Source organism: Mirounga angustirostris, unplaced genomic scaffold (assembly GCF_029215605.1).
Source record: "Mirounga angustirostris isolate CCGP_5_RB_7025 unplaced genomic scaffold, mMirAng1.0.hap1 SCAF_9, whole genome shotgun sequence".
NCBI lineage: Eukaryota > Metazoa > Chordata > Mammalia > Carnivora > Phocidae > Mirounga > Mirounga angustirostris.
In genome coordinates this window covers 100,477,057-100,496,443 of record NW_026991717.1, presented here as the reverse complement: position 1 = coordinate 100,496,443, position 19,387 = coordinate 100,477,057, and the positions used below count along the sequence as shown (strand labels likewise).

At 37.3% G+C, this 19,387-nt stretch overlaps 1 protein-coding gene across 1 annotated transcript in view; it reads left to right on the top strand.

Annotated features, from left to right (window-relative positions):
- GCH1 (GTP cyclohydrolase 1) overlaps window positions 1-19,387 on the top strand; it is a 45,284-nt gene that overhangs the window by 12,075 nt on the left and 13,822 nt on the right. Inside the window, exon 2 of the mRNA XM_045900901.3 lies at window positions 15,287-15,396. Within this exon, the coding sequence (XP_045756857.1) occupies window positions 15,287-15,396 (110 nt within the window). The remainder of the gene's footprint in view (window positions 1-15,286; window positions 15,397-19,387) is intronic.

Sequence of the window (19,387 nt, the reverse complement as noted above, 5' to 3'; positions counted from 1 at the left end):
GATTTGAACGGGATATTAGTTTTAATAGCTTAATGTAGTCAGAAGCCAGATTCTAGGATTTTAGGGAGTAAACTGGCAAATTATAGAAAGCAAGAAAATTTTTGAGGTTTCTTTTCCTGACTGGCAGGATCAAGTGAGTTTCACCTTGGTGTATATCAAGGCATCAACGTGCTGGGTGCTGGATATTGGTGAACAAAAGCCTTAGGTGTCAGAGAAAAGCATGGGACTCAAAACTCTGGGATGGGTCAGGTTGTGTACGTGTGATCTTACATGATGATACTCCTGTCAAGTTGGAGGTCATACCCATTCTAAAGAGGTGGAAACTGAGGAGGCTCAGGCTAAGTCACTTGCCAGAGGTCACAGAGCAGAACCCAGGTGTTTGTGACTACAACATTCATGTTCTAATCGACATCATGCCCCTCAGTTTTTAAGTGCCTATGTTACAGTTTCATATGGAGATCCATTTAATATGTGAGGATCATAATATGTAGGAAATCTGCTCTTCTTCTTGAATCTTAGCAAAGAGAAAGCCAAGTAGATTTAGTTTTGAGGCATTTCTTACTATCCTGACTGAAAGATATTTCATGATGTTTTTGAACTGGGGAGTTCATGAATAATTGCAAAAATTTTAGCTAAATTGCATTCAATTCTAAGGTGGATTCATAAGAAACTTTTTCCCATTTAATCCTTTGAGAGAGATATCTGAAGACCAAAATTTTATATATTTTGTTTAAAGCACATTTAATTGTGTTGTGGTCATTTTATATTTTATAAATGTCTTTTAATGGTTTTATTGTTTGGAAACTTTCCTGTTTTAAATATTAGTTTTTATGGCTGTACTTTTTATTAAATGCAGTTATAAATGCTTAATATTTTAGAGTAATTTTATCTATAACTACAATAGTATATAAATTTCAGAGATACAAACTTACTTTAACTCCTTTTTGAACAATTAGGCAAATATAATACAACATAATTATGTTCTATCTGTACTAACATATCTAAATTGTGTTCCCTGCTGTATAATTGCAACTGTCTCAAAATGGATACACTTGCTTGTTGTATATTGTTTTTTTTAGTTGCTTGATTCTCATTGTAAAATATACATAACATAAAATTTACCATTTTAGCCATTTTTAAGTATATAGTTCAGCGGCATTGAGTTTATTCACATTGTTGTGCAACCATCACCACTATCCATCTCCAGAACTTTCTCATCCTCCCAAACTGAAACTCTACTTATTAACCAATTAGCACCTATTGCCCTTTCCTCCCAGCCCTTGGTAACCATTACTTTTTGGGTGCATTTGGCTATTCTAGGTACCTTATTTGAGTGAAATCAGCATATTTGTCCTTTGTGTTTGGCTTATTTCACTTAGCATACTGTCTTTAAGGTTCATTCATTTTAAAGTTAGAAAAGACCCATTTGGTCCTTGTTTAAACCAGTAACTCATTCTGTAGAATGTTGTATATTCTTAAATTTATACATGTCAGAGCACCTGCGTGGCACAGTTGATTAAGTGTCGGACTCTTGGTTTCGGCTCAGGTTTGGATCTCAGGATCGTGAGATCGAGCCCCGTGTCAGGCTTCAGTGTCTGCTTAAGACTCGCTCTCTCGGGCACCTGGGTGGCTCAGATGGTTAAGCGTCTGCCTTCGGCTCAGGTCATGATCCCGGGGTCCTGGGATCGAGTCCCACATCGGGCTCCTGGCTCAGCAGGGAGCCTGCTTCTCTCTCTGACCCTCTCCCCTCTCATGCTGTTTCTCTCTCGCTCACTCTCTAAAAAATAAATAAAATCTTTAAAAAAAAAAAAAAACTCGCTCTCTTTCTCCCCACCACTCACTCTCCTTCTTTCTCTCTCTTTCAAATAAATAAATAAATCTTAAAAAGTTGTGTCATATTTTTATTTTCTTACTTTAGGAAATCCTTAGAATTGAAGATATATTAAATGAATGTGTTTTTATGTATCCAGTATCAGCTCTATGGATGACCCTACACTAACTGTTAAAGGGGAAGCAAAAATAGCTCATCTGGTATTGCCCCTGAAGGAACCTGTGATAGCAGGGACCAGACACGAAGTTCCTGAGAAGAGGAGCATATGGAGTTTTGTGTGGTCGGAAGGGAGGCAGATGTTTCTGGTAGAGAGACTTGAAAACACAGATAACTATGGAGGAGGTAACTTTTGAGCTGAACCTAGAAGGAAATTCATTTTGAGGATTTTTTAAAAAAAAATTTAGATTTTTATTTTTTACGTACTCTCTACACCCAACTCAGGGCTCAAACTCTCAACCCTGAGGTCAAGAGATGTATTCTTCACTAACTGAGCCAGCCAGGCACCCCAAATGTTTTGTTGTTGTTTATTTATTTATCTTTAAAGATTTTTATTTATTTCAGAGAGAGAGTAAGCAAGAGAGAGAGAGAGCACAAGGAGGGGAGGAGCAGAGGGAGAGGGAGAAGCAGACTCCCTGCTGAGCAGGGAGCCCAATGCAGGGCTCGATTCCAGGACTCCAGGACCATGACCTGAGCTGAAGGCAGATGCTTAACTGATTGAGCCTCCCAGGCACCCCTGTTGTTGTTTAAACAGAAATTGTCCATGCTGGTTTAGAGAAGACTACAGTCTAAGTGTTCTGGATTAAAAAGAATATGCTAATATTCATAGTTGTTGGTACCATAGAGTTAAAATTAAATGAAACTTCTAAAGCAATTTATTGTCAGTTTTTTAAAGGTCAGCATAGAAGGCATTAGAGTTGGCTCCTCTCTCTGATGTTTTAAAAGTCCATTCTGGGCAGTCAGCCCTTCTGTGAACTTTACCTGAATGCATGTTGCTAGTTGGTCTATTTGGTCTCATTGGTCTAGTCTTTATAATCTGGTTGTCTGTTTTATCTGTGATTCTTCCTTCTGATTAATCTCTGATTTTGCTTACTTGTGCTCCAAGTCCTGACTCTTGTACTTCTCGAGTATCTCTAGACTGTCTTATCTTCTCTTGCTGACTCTTTGTCATCTCTAACCAGAAGTACAGTGACTTCCATTTCTTGCTACCTAGCTTGTGCTGCTCCAGTCTGTTAGTGCCACTGTGATTTTTACTAAAATTGAATAGCTTTTTTTTTTTAAAGATTTTATTTATTTATTTGAGAGAGAGAGAGAGAGCACATGAGAGGGGGGAGGGTCAGAGGGAGAAGCAGGCTCCCCGCCGAGCAGGGAGCCCGATGCGGGACTCGATCCCGGGACTCCAGGATCATGACCTGAGCCGAAGGCAGTCGCTTAACCAACTGAGCCACCCAGGCGCCCCGTAAAACTGAATAGTTTTTATCCTTCTGAAAATACTTGCCTGATTTTTTTCTTGTTTTTCATCACCATGGTGGTGAGGTTTTGTTGTGTTCCATTCTCTTGACTGCATTTTTTTCCCCTTTCTGTTCCATCACTGTTGCCCTCAGAAGGGGCAGTGTAGTATCTTAGTTTAGTGCATAGTCTATCTTGAAAAATCACGCTGCCTCATTCCCATACTGGAGCTGGAGATCAAGGCAGACATTCTGCCTGAGGCTTGTTTTTCCAAAATATTTGGCCCTTGTTATCTGTTCTCTTCCTCTAATTTTTTTTCACGATCTTTTTTTTTTTATTATTATTTTGGTTGCTAACCATGAGGATCCCCACCCACTACCCATTTATCAATAGCTATTGCTTCTCTAGAGTTCTGTGAATAAGAAACCAGATTTAGATGAGGACCCTGGCTATTGCTGAGTTCTGCGTTGCATTTTTTTTGAGGTCCAGTTGGTCCAAATGCTGTTTCAAGTGAAGAGCTTTGCCAAGAACATATGGCGTTTGCTATGAGGTATGATATGTTTTATGTACATAGATGAGTATTTATTTTTCTAAGTAGGAATCAGAACCCATTTCAACAGGGCCATTGACAAATGTCCCAAACAAGGAAACTCTCCCTAAAATAGCTGAAAACACAATTATATCTATTGTTTGGTAAGCTGTTCATGAGCAGCGATGAAGGTGTTAGGTGTTAGAGTTCAACTGAGAGTGGGGACTTTGCCAAAGAGCTAACTGACCACCCCTTCAAATTATAAGTGCTTCTGTTAACGCACAGGCAATCACGGAGGTGCCCCTGGTTGCCACCAGAAACAGTTTGGCTTTCAGCAGCAGATTAGCTTACAGCCTCCAGCCTCTAGAGCCTTTGCTCTGCCTCGGTGGAGGTCATGCTTATCCCACACGTTTTTTTCTTTCATTTTAATATCCATTTCTTCCTATTCCTCCACCACCACTATAAACTGAGCTTTTTGAGGGTAGGGCTCTTTACAAGTGAAGTACTTTATAAAAGAGGTAAGTGTTTCAGCTTTATAGTTAGTGTGTTAGAAACTTTGTTCACTGATATAATCCTTAGGTCCATTTGGTGTTTCTTAAACGATTTTAGTATGTCAGCAAACTCCTCCTGGAATAATGGGAAGAACAACTAGTCTGGACTAGTTACAGCATCCCTACTAACTAATTTATGACCCTAGACAAGTTCCTTTCAAGGCTTTCTCAATCTGGTCTAGAAGGAGTGGCAGTTGGACTAGGAGAGGAATTGTCCCACCTGCATCTCTGTACTATGGGTGTGTTTGTCAGAATTGTTTCATTGCTCGCTCTGCTGAATTCCTGCAGCTGACAGGTAAGGTTCTACCAAGGACCTCAGGCTTCTTTCATTACTAGAGGTGCTGTTTTCCTTTGAAACATTCAACCACACTGATAGTTTCTATGGTAACACGTCCCTCTCTTTTTTTCTTGTGATGCAGATTTTTGAAAAGGTTCTTCATCTATATGCTCTTTAGGGCCTGTGGTCTTCTAACCTATAGCCCCTTTGATTAGACAAAGCCTTTATTTAAGGACTTTTTCCTCAGGAGTACTGTAGACACTTCTAGAAGAGTAAGCAGTTGCTAGTCATACTAGCGCTTGGGGTTTAGTCCGTTAATAAGGTTTCCTATCAACTGGAAGTGGAATTGTTGGATTGCTTGGTGGCACGTAATAACAAGAAAACCAATGTTCTCTGTTAGGATTGTGACATTTTATTTTATTTAAAAAAAAATTTTTAAAGGGTTTTATTTATTTATTTTAGAGAAAGAGAGCACACTTGCATGAGCAGGGGGAGGGGCAGAGGAGGAGGGAGAGGGAGAGAATCTCACACAGACTCCTTGTTGAGCTTGGAGCCCAAAACCGGGCTTGATCTCACTAGCCTGAGATCATGACCTGAGCTGAAACCAAGTGTCGATGCTTAACCAACTAAGCCACCCAGGTGCCCTGTGACATTTTATTTTACTTTTAATTTTTTTATATAAAATTTTCAAACATAAAAATGGACAAAATTGTATATGGACAGCTAACATACTTACTACCTAGATTCAGAATTAATGTTTTGCCATATTGGCATGGCCTATTTTACTGAGAACAAATCAGACATTTATTTAGAGGTGAAATGTCACCCTAGAAAGTGTATTTCTTCTTAACCACTTATACTATCTTTAGTAAAACTATTAATTTCTTTGTATCATTTAATACCTAATCTACATTCATAATAGTAGAATTAACACCTAATTCTACACCCCCAGTTGTCCCAAATGTCTTTGACTCACGATTTGTTTAAACTAGGACCCCCTCAAGATCCATACATTTGCATTTAATTGTTAGGTTTTAATCTAGAAGATTTCTTGCTACCCCCACCCCCCACCCTGTGACACTGATTTATCAGAGATTGTAAATTGTCCTATAAGATATTCCACCTTTGGGATTTGTGATTGTTTTCTTCTTGTTTTCATTTAACTTGTTTCTCTACCTCTCATATTCCTGGAACTGGGAGGTTAGGTCTAAAGACTTGATTAAATTCAGGGAAAACATTTTTAGCAAGAATGCTGTTTTCTTCATATCGTATCACACCAGGAGACATAAAATATTTGGATCTTGAAGATTTAAAGACTGTGGTTGGTTTGAAAAGTGATTCTTTACTGGTTTCCTAGGATAAACTTCTATAGAGATGTTCCCTTTTTTTTTTTTTAAGCCTTTTTATTAGTTTGAAGATTTAATGGGATTCTCCTTTCCCCTGAAACCGGTCCAGTTTCATTTCAAAAAGTAAAGGTCAAAGTGGCATTAAATTACTGAATTTTCCCTCATATAAACCAAATAAATACTTGGTAAAACAGTCTTTTGCAAACAGTGTGCACCAGCTCTGGGCTCTGGCAGCCTCTGGGTATCAGGCCGCTCTTTCAGTCTGTTCTCTTGGGCTGGCGGATAGCTTCTTTCCTTCAACCCCTATGTTTATCACTAATACTACTTTTATTTTAAAACATCAGATTTGTTCTCTTTGTTTCCTTTGCTGTCATTGGCTTTAGGCTTGTCACCTCATGGCTGACTGTGAACTATAGCAACTCCTGATTCTGGTTTCTTGCCTCTGGGCTTTCTCCCTTGAGATTGTTCTTGTAGGCCAGGTTCAGATTTCCAGTGGCTGGTGATCAGCCTCTCCTGTGGAAATCAGAAGATAGGGGTCAAAATCCAGCTCTCATACTAACGGGTATGATCTTCTTTAGCAGGCACTTAATGTTTCCAAATAGAGCATCAGTTTGCTCATTTGTAAAATGGAGATAACTGTTTTTGACGAATGCTGAGTAAAGCAGGGCTTGAAAGAAGTCATGAGCAAAATGTAAAATTTAATTTGAAAAATGCTCTAAAATAGGAGGGTATTTGATTTCTGTCCAATGCATAAATCACTCAGGCAGTCCACTTTCTGTTGTTCCCTGTGTTTCTGTATTTTATTTCCTATAGTATCTCTCTTCCTTAACCCCTCTGGAAAACCTTACTTTCCTTTCCTTCCATCTATCCTTAAGGCCTGGATCAAATCTTTATGCTCGATATAGTCACATATTTTTTCCAGCCCATAATTTTTCCTTTATGTAAACTATTGCTTCTGTAGTTTAGCTTCTAGGCATTCTCTCCATTTTGGGGGGCTGAATTAAAAAAAATCTAATATAATTAACAGACAGTGTTCCATTAGTTTCAGGAGTACAATATAGTGATTCAACAATTCTATACATTACTCAGTGCTCATCACAATAAGTGTACTTTTAATCCCCTTCACTTATTTTTTATTTCCCCAGGTCCTAAGTTTCTTGAGGTCATGGTTTGATATATTTGTGTCTAGCTCAGAAACTAGTCAGAACTTCCTATGAAAACTTGATCATGTTACTCTTGAAACTGATTTCTAGTGAGTTGGCTGTAGGATTCAACTGGTTTCTTAAATCGCTGATATTTTTCTAAGAGATATGGGTACCACTTTCTTATGTGCAGTCTTCCTTCCTTTACTTTTCCCTGGACCTCTTGGGTCTTGTCTGCCCCTGCTCTGGAAAGTTGGCTCCAGCTTCTTTGCCTTACCTCTCCCTCCAGTTACCTACCCCACCTGTCAATCTCTGTCTCTGTTCCAAGCCTCCTTTCCCAGCTGGTGGCAGATCTCACAGTGTTCCGCAGGAATTGTCACCCTCTGACTTGGTGACTGTAGTGAGGGCTTATGGTGGAGAATTACATTGCCCACTGTTCATGCTTGCTAAATAGCAAATTAGAGCCAGTACTGGGTCCATTTTTAACCCTCATCTTCTCTCACCCCTCAAAAGCCTATGCTTATCTGGTGGTCGGAATTGTTGGGTTTTTAAAAGATATAATCCTGGGTTCACCCCCAAGCTAGTGAATCAGACTTTCTCAGGGTGACTTGAGAAGCTATATTTTCCAAAGCTCCCTATGATTGGCCATTTGTGGGAGCTACTGTTCTAAAACATCCCTTCTCCCTTAATCATTTGTCACTAATGATGGTGGCTTTCACACCCTGCTGGTACTAATTTGTCGGGTAGGATTACAGATGGTTCCATAACATCCGTCTGTTTGATAGTTCATGGCGTAAGTGAATGTAGGATGATAAGAGATGAGCCTATTAAAGGCTTCTGAAGCAAATGGATAGTTTATCAGATTGGTGTGTTCTTTCTTTAGAACTGCTGTGAACCAGACCTTGTTACCACCATCTGTTTTGTAAATTCCATTTACAGTTTAACAGCTGGATTGTGAAAGAGTTACAAAATTATCCAATTAAAAAAGTAAATTTGGCAAGTGTGCATCTTTATTTTTTTTTAATGACTCCTTGAATACACTCTTATTTCTTTCCTTAGATAGCCTTTTAAGGCTCTAATTTTTGTCTACCACAAATTTTCAGAGTAGTAAACTGAGACTAGATTGGGAGTCCTTAGGCTTGGAGGCTTGGATAACTTTGAGAGTTAATAATGTATAGGATTGGCAGCCTTCAGTTTTATCTATGAAAAAAAAAACTGAGTATTTTAAAACAGGTGTTTTTCCCTACCTCAGTACAGTAAGCTGCTAGCCACTGCCTTTGCACTTCTCAAAAGGTGACCGATCAGTGGGGGTGGGAGGATAATTGTGTTGTAATTTGGCATTGATTTCCAACACCCCTAGCGTTGTGCAAGCCAGGAACCTAGGAGTCCTGTTAAATTCCTTCTCTAAAACCATCCTCTTACCTGTGAGGACCCTGTAGCTCAGGTCACAATCTATACAAAGTTCAAATGAGAACATGGGTCTTTGGACTTTTAAAATTCATTTCTTCTAATTTGCCATTCTACTTTTTGAACCACTATGTGATTTTCTAAGAGCCAGTTAAGTAATGGTGTCTGGGTAGAGAAATTTTATGCACTTCCATTTTCTCATTTCAGTATTTCAGTATCTTATAAATAAACCACAACAAACGTTACTGTTGTAATGAGGAAAAACTTTTGGTTAATAAAGATAACTTCGTATGTGAAAACATGTGCCTCAACAGCAGACATTGTGTTCATGACCAGCCCAGCTAAGAGGATGGGAATAGCTCTCCAGTATTTTATTTGCTGAATAAAACATGCATATCAGTAATATTTTGAGGGCAGCCAGTACATTTATTTCAGTAGCCTTGGCTACATTTTTTTTTACAGTTTTATTGAAATATAATTGACATGCAACATTATGTAAGTTTAAGGTATACAATGAGTTGATTTGATATACTTACATATTGCAATGTGATTACCACTGTAGGTTAGCTAACACCTCCCCATCACTCAATTACTGTTTCTTTTTTGTGATGAAAACATTTAAGATTTACTTTCTTAGCAACTTTCAAGTATGTAATACAGTATTATTAACTATATTAAAAAAGTATGCATTAAAAAAAGACGGCTGTGCATTAAATCCCCAGAATTTATTCATCTTTACCTAGAAGTATGTATTCTTTGACCAACGTCTCCCCATCTCTCCCACCCTCCCAGCCCTTTGTAACCACCATTCTACCCTCTGTAAGAGTTCACAAGTGAACTAAGACTTATTTCACTTAGCATAATGCCATCAAGATCCATCCATGTTGTCTTCCCTATATTTTATTTTTTTTAAAGATTTTATTTTTAAGTAATCTCTACACCCAGTGTGGGGCTCAACCTTACAACCCTGAGATCAGAAGTTATATGCTCTACTGACTGAGCCAGCCAGGGGCCCCTTGGCTATATTTTAAGTGCTTACAAGCAACATGGGAATTTATCTCTGCCAGGGATGACAGGAATGAAAATTTCCAAAATAACCAAACTTTTACTTTTCTCTGCAACGCATTGGATCTTTCCTGCTGACAAACTTGCAGTTTATGAAATAAGTTCATGGAATGTATCCTCTGTCTACTCCAGCAGATGGTGTGAATGGTGGTCTAAAATCATCTTAGTTTCCACCGTTATGTCAGTCTGTGGAATGTTTGAGTTCATGCTTATTTCGGCCAAGTTTTACAAATGTTAGCTCTGTCTTGTTAAGTGCAAGAAGCTGTGAGTGTTGGAAGTGCTAGTAAGAGGTGTACCATCATGATGGAAATGAAAGCAGAGATAGTGATTTTCTTCCTTTTAATTTGTTTTAACATTGCCCTTATTTGTAGGACAAATTTTTCAAATGGGGGTAGAATGCAAAATATTTTAATGCCACAGTGAGGGCAGAAGAAGCCTTTGTTTTAATTGCAGAGTGTGATCTAGGGAGGTTTTTGAAGGAGTTTGCAGCATTGTATGAAGCGGGCTCTGTCTTTCCTGTGTAATTGGCCTCTAGCACCAGACCTTCTATGCAAAGGTAACCTCAGTTTCTTGCTTTTTTTCAGGAAAAAAACCACAACACCAGCATGTGCATGAAAAACTCAATAACATTTTTTTAAATTAATGAAATGTCTCAAATATACAAGGAAAAGCACAAAGAATTAGTTTAACCAACATTCATCTAGTTTTAACAACTCTTAATATTTTGCTATAATTGCTTTTGACAATATAGATGAAGTTTCATAGATACCTCTTTCTGATCCTCTTACCCTTCCTCCACAGAGTTAACCACTATCCTGAATTTGACCTCTACCCTCATGTCTATTTTTATACTTTTATTTCATATGTATGCCCATAAAGAACATGTAATTTTTCTTCTAGCTCATTTAAAGCATCATACTGTATGTATCTTCTATTACTTCTAATACTTGCTTTTTTTATTGGACATTGTTTCAGGAAATAATAAATTCAGTTTTGATTCACTCACTTTCACTGCTGGGCCATATTTTATTGTATGACTCTACCCAAATTGTGTAATCATTCTTCTGATGCACATTTAAATTCCTAATTTTGTTATTACCAATAATGCTGCAATGATAATTCTTCTGTTCCCTTGGCCACATGAGTTTCTTTGGAGTCCTTTCTTTGAAATCTATCTTAAGAAAGTAAACTCACAGGGTAAAGACTGACATATTAATTAGATAAAATGGAAGATCTATGTTTAATTCTGTCTCTGTGCATGGCACATAGGGCACTGTGTGGAAACTTTAAAATCTTAACCTACAATGCCTGCCTCCAAGGTTGGGAGAAATTATACACATGACAGTGGTACCAGGAGGTGTGATGAAGTAAGTACTCTGTGCTGGTAGAGGGCAGCTCTGATATTGGAGGGTTTGGGCCAGTGATTCAGACCTCTCTCCACTAAGTCAGGGTAGGCTTGTCTTTGTTAATCCATTGAGTTGATTTAATTCCAGCCAAGAGCAAAGAGGCTTTCCATGACTTTTTAGCCCTCACTCTCTGTGTTTTGCTGTCTTAGTTCTAAAATCGGTAGGCATACCCCATTCTCTTTCCTATCCCTTAGAATGGATGCACATTCAGTGTTCCAAGCCTTCTTTCATTGTCTATTAACACTGTTCTCCAGGAAGGTCCATGGGGTGTGAAATTCTGGCTTCTTCAGAGATCTCTAATTTTTGGTGCTGATCACCAAACGTCCTAGATGATGCTAATTCCTATTACCATTCATTCAAAAGAAATTCCATTAGGTAGAATTTTTCTTTTGTGGGGAATCTCTCACAGGAGAGAGATTTTGCCCCCTTTTACCTTTGCAGAAGCAGGCCCATGTTTCTTATATTACTATGTTTGAATAGGAGCATTTTGAAGATGCGAAGATTTCGGTAGCAGCACAAAACATTGAATACAACTTTAATACAGGTGTTCTCAAAGTATGGTCCCCAGACCAGGGGCGTTAGCATCTTCTGGGAACTTGTTAGAAATGCCAATTCTCAGTCCCACCCAGACCTACTAAATCAGAAACTTTGAGACTGGGGTCCAGTGGTTTGTGTTTTAACAAGCCCACTGGGGGAGTCTGAGAAGCACACTGCTTCAGAGGGTGCTTAAATAGGAACTTGGGTTCTTGTTATGGACCTGACTTACTGTACTTTAAGGAGGGGACTAAATACTTAAGGGGTGGCTGTCCAGCAGTGTTATTTGTTGTCATTACTTAATCATTAATGATGCGAGAAAGGTATACTTTTACATTTTTCTTTGTGTGACATTGTAATAGACAAACCTTTAACTTTTGGAGGCCCTTTCAGTTTCCTTTGTTGGTTATGACCAACAGTAGGAAATAGAAAGCCATAAATCCTTGTTTCCAGGGTTACCTTCTCGCTGCTGATAACAGGCAGGAAATTAAAACAATCTGCGATAGTGTTTTGTTCTTATTAGCCACAGATGGTAACTTTCAGATATGTTGGAGCAAAACATAAATAAATATAGCGGGGAAACTTCATTATTGAAGAAAAATGATTTGGCTGGTCAAGTTTATAGCCTGGGTTCACTTTTATGAAATGGGATATAGGCAACATAATATTGCTCCATTACCACAAAGCATTAAGACTTATGAGGGTCACTAGTTTTTTTCTTTTTGGTTTAATTTCCAGTATGTAAAACATTTACATGATTTCAAAGTCAACTGTGTAACAAATTATGTTTAAAGATGTCTCACTTCTATCCATATCTCTTCTCTCCTGCTTTCTTAGTCCTTTATGGGTTAATCATTTTTATTAGCTTCTTGATTTATTCTTCAAGTGTTTCTTTTTGAAGATAAGCATGTAAATGTGTATATGTTCATATCTCCCCCTTTCCACTTTCTTTACACAAAAGGTTGCAGGTTATTCTACAGCCTTTTAAGATTATTTTAAAAAGTTTGCTCCATTAAGGGGTAACTTAAATTCAATAAAATTCACCAAATTTATGTGTACAATGTGAATTTTGACAAATACATGCGGTTGCACAGCCACCAGGATAATGAAGGTATAGACTCTTTCCATAACCCAAAAAAGTTTCATTCCACCCTTTTGCAGTCCATCCTGTCTCCCATCCCTCGGTCCCTGGTAAGCCATCTGTCTGCTCTCTCTCTTTATACTTCTATTTCCTAGAATTTCATACATAGTTTTTTGTATGTATGTATATGACTTCTTTCACTTTGTATAATTCTTTGGAGATTCAGCCATATTAGTACATGTATTAGTAGTACATGTATTCCACCTTATTGCTGAGTGGTACTCTATTGTTTATACATTCCAGTTGATGGGCATTGTCCTGTTGCCTTTTTTTTTTTTTTACTTTTTTATTTTGAAATAATATTCGACGTACAGAATACTTACAAAGATAGTACAGAGTATCTATATACCCTTGCCCCAGTTTCCTCGCATATTAACATCTCATATGGCCTATGGTACAGTTCTCATCCCTTAAAAAATTAATATTGGTACAATACTATTGACTAAACTACTGCCTCATGTGGATTTTAGTTTTTCCATTGCATTTAGTTTTCATGTTTCTTTAGTTTCCTCTAATCCGTGACAATTCTTCAGTCTTCCCATGTCTTTTTAAAAAAGTACTTGTTGCGATATTTTGCAGAATGTCCCTCAATTTGGTGATTAGACCTCAGTTATACACGTGGGGAAGGACACTACAGAGGTGATGTGCCCTTCTCATCGAATTATACCAGGAGCTACGTGGTATCAATATGTCTTATTACTCGTAAAGTTAACCTGGATCACTTGGATAAAGTAGTGTTTTTCCAGGTTTCCTCACTGCAGTTACTATTTTTCCTTTTCTGTGGTCTCTTAGAAGGAAATTATTGCTTTTTAAATTCTGATGTGTATTCGTGTGCATGGGACACATAGTTTAGTGACTCTCTCAACCTTACTTATAATAATAGTAATAACAATAGCTACAACTCACTCCAGCTGCACACTTTTAAACACATGTGGGTTATCTCATTTAATCCTCAGGATGCCCCTGAAAAGTGTAGGCACTTTTTTCATGCCCATTTTACAGCTTAGAAGATTGAGGCACAGAGTACTTTGCTGAAGGTTCAATAGCTAGTTAGTGATGGACCCAGATGCTAACTTAGCCTAACTTGAGGACCAGATTTTAACATGGGCCATATGGTTGTTGTCAGAGCTTAGAAATGGGGATGCTCTCATTCTTTGCCAGAGAAAACAAATGGATGCTGCTTTTCAATGATTCTCTTTTGTTCTTTAAGAAATAATTTTGTTTGTTTTACTTTCAAGAATTTTTCTTATGTGACTAAAGATTTTAATGTTATGTATGACTTTAAAATCTTGGGGAAATCCAAGATATTTTGGGTAGCACTAAGGGTCTATTTTTTAGACTTCTTTCAGAAATATGACTGAAGGTTAGGGCAGAGTATTCAGAATAGAAAACTGTTTTTGGAGAAGTATTTACTTCAAGAATGACACTGAGCCTTTTCTTCCCTGGATTTTATCAGCCTCTCCAACCAGGAGTGTTGTGTTTGTCTGTGTGTATCTAAACCCTGCATATTCACTTTTGTTGACCACACTAATGACTTTTCCACTACACAATCAAATGTATCTCTGAACAGCCTGACTCAGGGGATGATAACTGTGGTTAAATGATGATTCAATATCTGTGAGCCTCTATTCTAGTAGCAGCGGGGCCACTGAAGGTCAGGCTGTGTGGGTGGACGTTTGCACTTCTTCCCTGTGACTCATTCCACAGCCTGCCTTTCTGAGGGGAGATAACCGTAAGTGGCTGCAAACCTCAACACACCTCCTCCCCTCTGTCTCATCATACTATGTAGATGGGTATCCCCAAATCCTTGAAATCACACAGCTTGGAGTCTTGAACGTGTGTAGGCTGCCAAGACGTCCAGATATCAGTGCACTTTTTAAAAATAAAGCTTTTTTGAAAATAAAAATGAATCAAAAGCTATAAAAAAAATAAAAATAAAGCTTTTTTGTTTCTAAATGTCTGTCATATGTCTGGCCATATGTACCAGAATCCAGAGGTCAAAATCCAATCTGGACAGGCATATACATAAAAATTGTAGCATTTATTTCCTTAAGGAAGAAGGCAACTGTTTAACTCTGATGCTTGTATACAGTAACTAGAAAATTTTATAAGAGTAGATTACTTAGGGGATAGATAAAATATCAAGTTTACAGGTGTCTAGATCTGACCTCAAAGTCAGATGGCTAAGGACTTCTGGCCTCAGAAGTCAGATATGGTTTTCTACACATCCATTCTAGAGAAACTGTTAGGCACAAGAAAATGTAAGGAAGAAAGTGAAAGCAGCTCATTTCCATCACCAGAAATAGCCACTCTTTTGTTTTGCATAATTTCTCCTTCTGTCACGCAGCAAACACATTTGTTTGTAATCCTGCATTTGTTATGTAATACTATATCCTAAGGATTTTTTCATCATTTAAAGAGAAAGACTTTGCTAATTTGGTGGGAGAAAAATAACTAATTTTAATTTGCATTCCCTTAATATTTTAGTTAGGATTAATGTTTTGTCTTTGTTGACTGTCAGTCTATATTTATCCATGGAGATTGTTAGTTTTTCTACCCTGTATCTTTCTATAAAATTGGAAATGTTACTAAAGCAAACCTCTGATTTCAGATGTCCTAAATGATGCTATATTTGATGAAGATCATGATGAGATGGTGATTGTGAAGGACATAGATATGTTTTCCATGTGTGAGCATCATCTAGTTCCATTTGTTGGAAAGGTAAGTTTTTCTCTGTTCCCTAGGAATTTTAAAAAGCACATTAAAATTTTAAAATTAGGATTATTATATTTAAGATCATCACCTGCTAATTCCTAATATCCCAGATATGTAGAGGTACACATAAACATTTACTCTTTATCAACCTAACTAATCTAATAGCTTGAAACTAACAAAACAAGGGGTGCCAGGGTGGCTCAGTCCGTTAAGCATCTTCCTTTGGCTCAGGTCATGATTCCGGGATCCTGGGATCAAGCCCCACATCAGGGAGCCTGCTTCTCCCTCTCCCTCTCCCTCTACACCTCCCTCTCCCTCTGCCTGCCGCTCTGCCTGCTTGTGCTCTTTCTGTCAAATGAATAAATAAAATCTAAAAAAAAAAGGGAAAGGAAAGAAACCAACAAAACAAAAACAATGTAGCAGAAAGTCCTCAGGGCAAACATTTCATAGTAAATACCATGTTAATAGGTTAAAATAATAAGATTAAAGTTTCATTTTTTTTTTTTTAGGTAGCTGCTGCAGTCTCTGAAAACCTTTGCTCTTTATTTTGACTAAATAATGTTTGATCCAAGTTATACTATTGTATAATATGGCATGAGCAGCAATGATTGCAGAATTTCTTGTGGCAGAGGTCATAGTATTAGTGGATTTAATTTGTTTCCAACCTTTTCTGTATTAGGAGAAATGAACCTAATGCAAACTAGATAATGTTATCTAGCTTGTTTTACTTAAACATCCCTTTGAAAACATGTGGATTTATGACCAAGAGTAGTCTGTCCTTCCCCCATTATAATTTTATTTTATTTTGACTTTTTAGTAATCGTTTTTAAACAGAAGACTTATAGGAAATAGTGTTACGAGTACCTATATACCTATCACCTAAATTTAATGTGTTAACATTTGCTTCACTTTTTTTTTTGTTAAAGTATTTTTTCACTTTTTTATAAAGTAAAACATAGAAAATGCACAAATTATAAAAGTATTCCTTACTACCTCACAGATGAAGAACTAGAACATTATTACTATCCTGCAAGCTCATCTTATGCCCTTTTTAATCCCTAGCCCATCCCTTGTCCCCACAGGTAACCAGTATATCAATTTCAAACACTATAGATCATTTTTCTTGTTTTTCAACTTATAAATGGAAAGAATCTACAGCATGAAATCTTTTGTGTCTGGCTTTTTTGTTGTTGTTGTTCCACATTGTAAAAGTCATTGATGTTATTGCCTGTCATTGTAGCTTATTTTCGTTGCTGTATATTGTTTCGTTGTACAAACATATCACAGTTTATTCTGTTCTTGGTAGCTATTTACATTGTCCTCTCTCTCCCTCTCTCCTCTTACAAACAGTACTGCTACCAGCATTCTTTTGGTGCATATATGCATGCATTTCTATTAGGAATATACCTAGGAATGGACTTGCAGGGTCATGGAGTATATGCATATTCAATTTAATAAATACTGATCTTCAGTTTTCCGAAGTGGTTGTACCACTTTACACTTCATATACTCTTAGGTGAGTCTCAGTCACTTCACATCCTTGCCAACACTTGGCACTTTCAGTCTTTTTAAGTTTAGTATTCTGATGTGTATGTAGTGGTATCTCTCTTTTTTAAACCTTTTGTTATAGAAAAGTTCAAATATATAAGAATAGAAAGACTAGTATGATAAAGTTCCATGTTTCCTAAAACCAACTTCAGTATTATTGGTAAAGGACCAATCTTGTTATATATAAGTTCCCACTGGACTATTTTGGAGCAAATCCTAGATATCATATTATTTTTTTCCATAATTTCTTCCAGTATGTGTCTGTAAAAGATAAGGATTTTTAAGGAACTGTAACTCTGATTTGATTATTATCCTGAAAAGTTAGCAGTAAATTCTTCAACATATTAAAGAATATAAAGTATGTTGTAGACAGCATGACTCTTCATCACTAATTATTAATACACATTTCTAAAATATTTTCTTATCCACACTAGCACTACTATAAACAAAATTAATAGTAATTCATAAATAGCATCTAATAACTAACCCATATTTACCTTTCTGCAATTGTCTCAACTGTCTTAATGTTGGTTTGTTTAAATCAGAATCCAGGAGCACTTGGCTGGCTCAGTTGGTAGAGCATGTGACTCTTGATCTCGGGGTTGTAAATTTGAGCCCCATGTTGGATGTAGAGAGTACTTAAAAATAAAATGTTTAAAAATAAATAAACCGGAATCCAAATAAGAGTCACACATTTGCATTGCTTTGGGTTGTTAATGCTTCTTAAGTCTCTTATTATAAAAGTAGTTCCTTCCTCCCACCCCTACGTTCTCTTACTGAAGAGACTGGGCCAGTTGTCCTGCGGAGTGTCCCACCTTCTGGATTTGTTCCGTTCAACCTTTGGATTTCCTATAAACTAGACTAGATCTAAAACTTCTTAATATGAAGGCTAAACATTTTTACTAAGAGTAGTTCATGGAGTTGCTGATGGCTCTGTATTCCATCTTACCAAGAGGCATGCACTGACTGGCAATCCCACAATTAATGATGCTGGCCATGTGACATCAGAGCTCAGGTTTTTCAAGAAGGGGGGGAACTTTGAGCTTATCTTATTACTTTTTATTGTAAGTGAGGGATTTAGGCCCAGAAAGCCTATGATTGGTCCAAGAGGACAGAAGGAGTTAGTGATTTGGCTGGGGTTAGACCTAGGAGCTTGATCTGTGCTCAGCCTCTCACCACTATATCCTGTTACTTTCTGCTATGATTATCTCTGTGTTTGTGTTCTTGCTAACTTTTTAAAAAATATATTATTCCGTGAGGATTTTCTCTAATCGACATTTAAATGACTTAGGATCTTCAGAAGGATAAAAAAATAATACAAACAATAAAGTATGGCTTTGCACATAAGTATAAAAATTTCAAGTGGTACAGAAGATCTAATTCTGTAGGAAAGTTTTAACTCTATTTTTCTTTGAAATACCCAGTGTTCAGGTGCTACTTTACTTTCTCTTTATGCTGACCAGGAAGGTGATGAATTGGTATTCTCAAACTCTCAAAGCAAAGTGCTAATAGATGAAAAATCATTAATTACTACTAGATCAATTATTTACATGTATAGTAAATATTAGCTGAACAATGCAACAAATGCAGGCAAACCATGATGCAAATCAATCTATGATTTTATATTAGGCTAACTGATTGCCTACAAATGACCATTTATTAGCCTTTTTGTAGAACTAATGTTTTCTCATAATTGATACATGGCTCAAAGAGAGGTAACATGGACAAAGGAGATATTAGTGACTTTTAAGATTACAGAATTGGCTTGGCCTTAGGTAGGTCCTATAAGAACTTAGGTCTTAAGGTCCAGGTCTTGACAAGTCACATTTGTAGCTGTGTCCTTTATCTCCCTTCAGAAAGATAGTGTTCTCCAGCAGCTTGGAAATGAGGCCACCAAGCATGACAGAGAATATGGAGACCCTTTTTCTGGGCAACGGGGTGGGATTTTTAAGGTAGAATAGCAATATTTATAGTTACAGTTTCAGCCATTTAAAGGAAGCTTTCCTGGGGCTCCTGGGTGGCTTGGTCAGTTGAGAGACCAACTCTTGATTTTGGCTCAGGTCATGATCTCAGGGTTATGGAATCGAGCTCTGTGTCAGGCTCCCCGCTCAGCACGGAGTCTGCTGGAGATTCTCTCTCTCCCTCTTCCTCTGCCCCTCCCCCCACTCATACTCTCTCTTTCTTTCTCTCTCAAAACAAATAAATAAAATCTTAAAAAAAAATTAAGGATGCTTTCCTGGCTATATTTTAATCTTGTTACAAGATAATTTGCACTTTCTAGAGCGTGTGTCCCCTCAATAGAAGAAGGACTTTAAGAATTATATCAAGAGTTTAACTTCACCAGGAAATACCTGACTGTATTTCAAATTTGTCATTTCATTAATAGTCATTCATGTATATTTTCCTTTTACTGCATATATGTAATTTTCTAAATGTTTTTGTAAGTGCT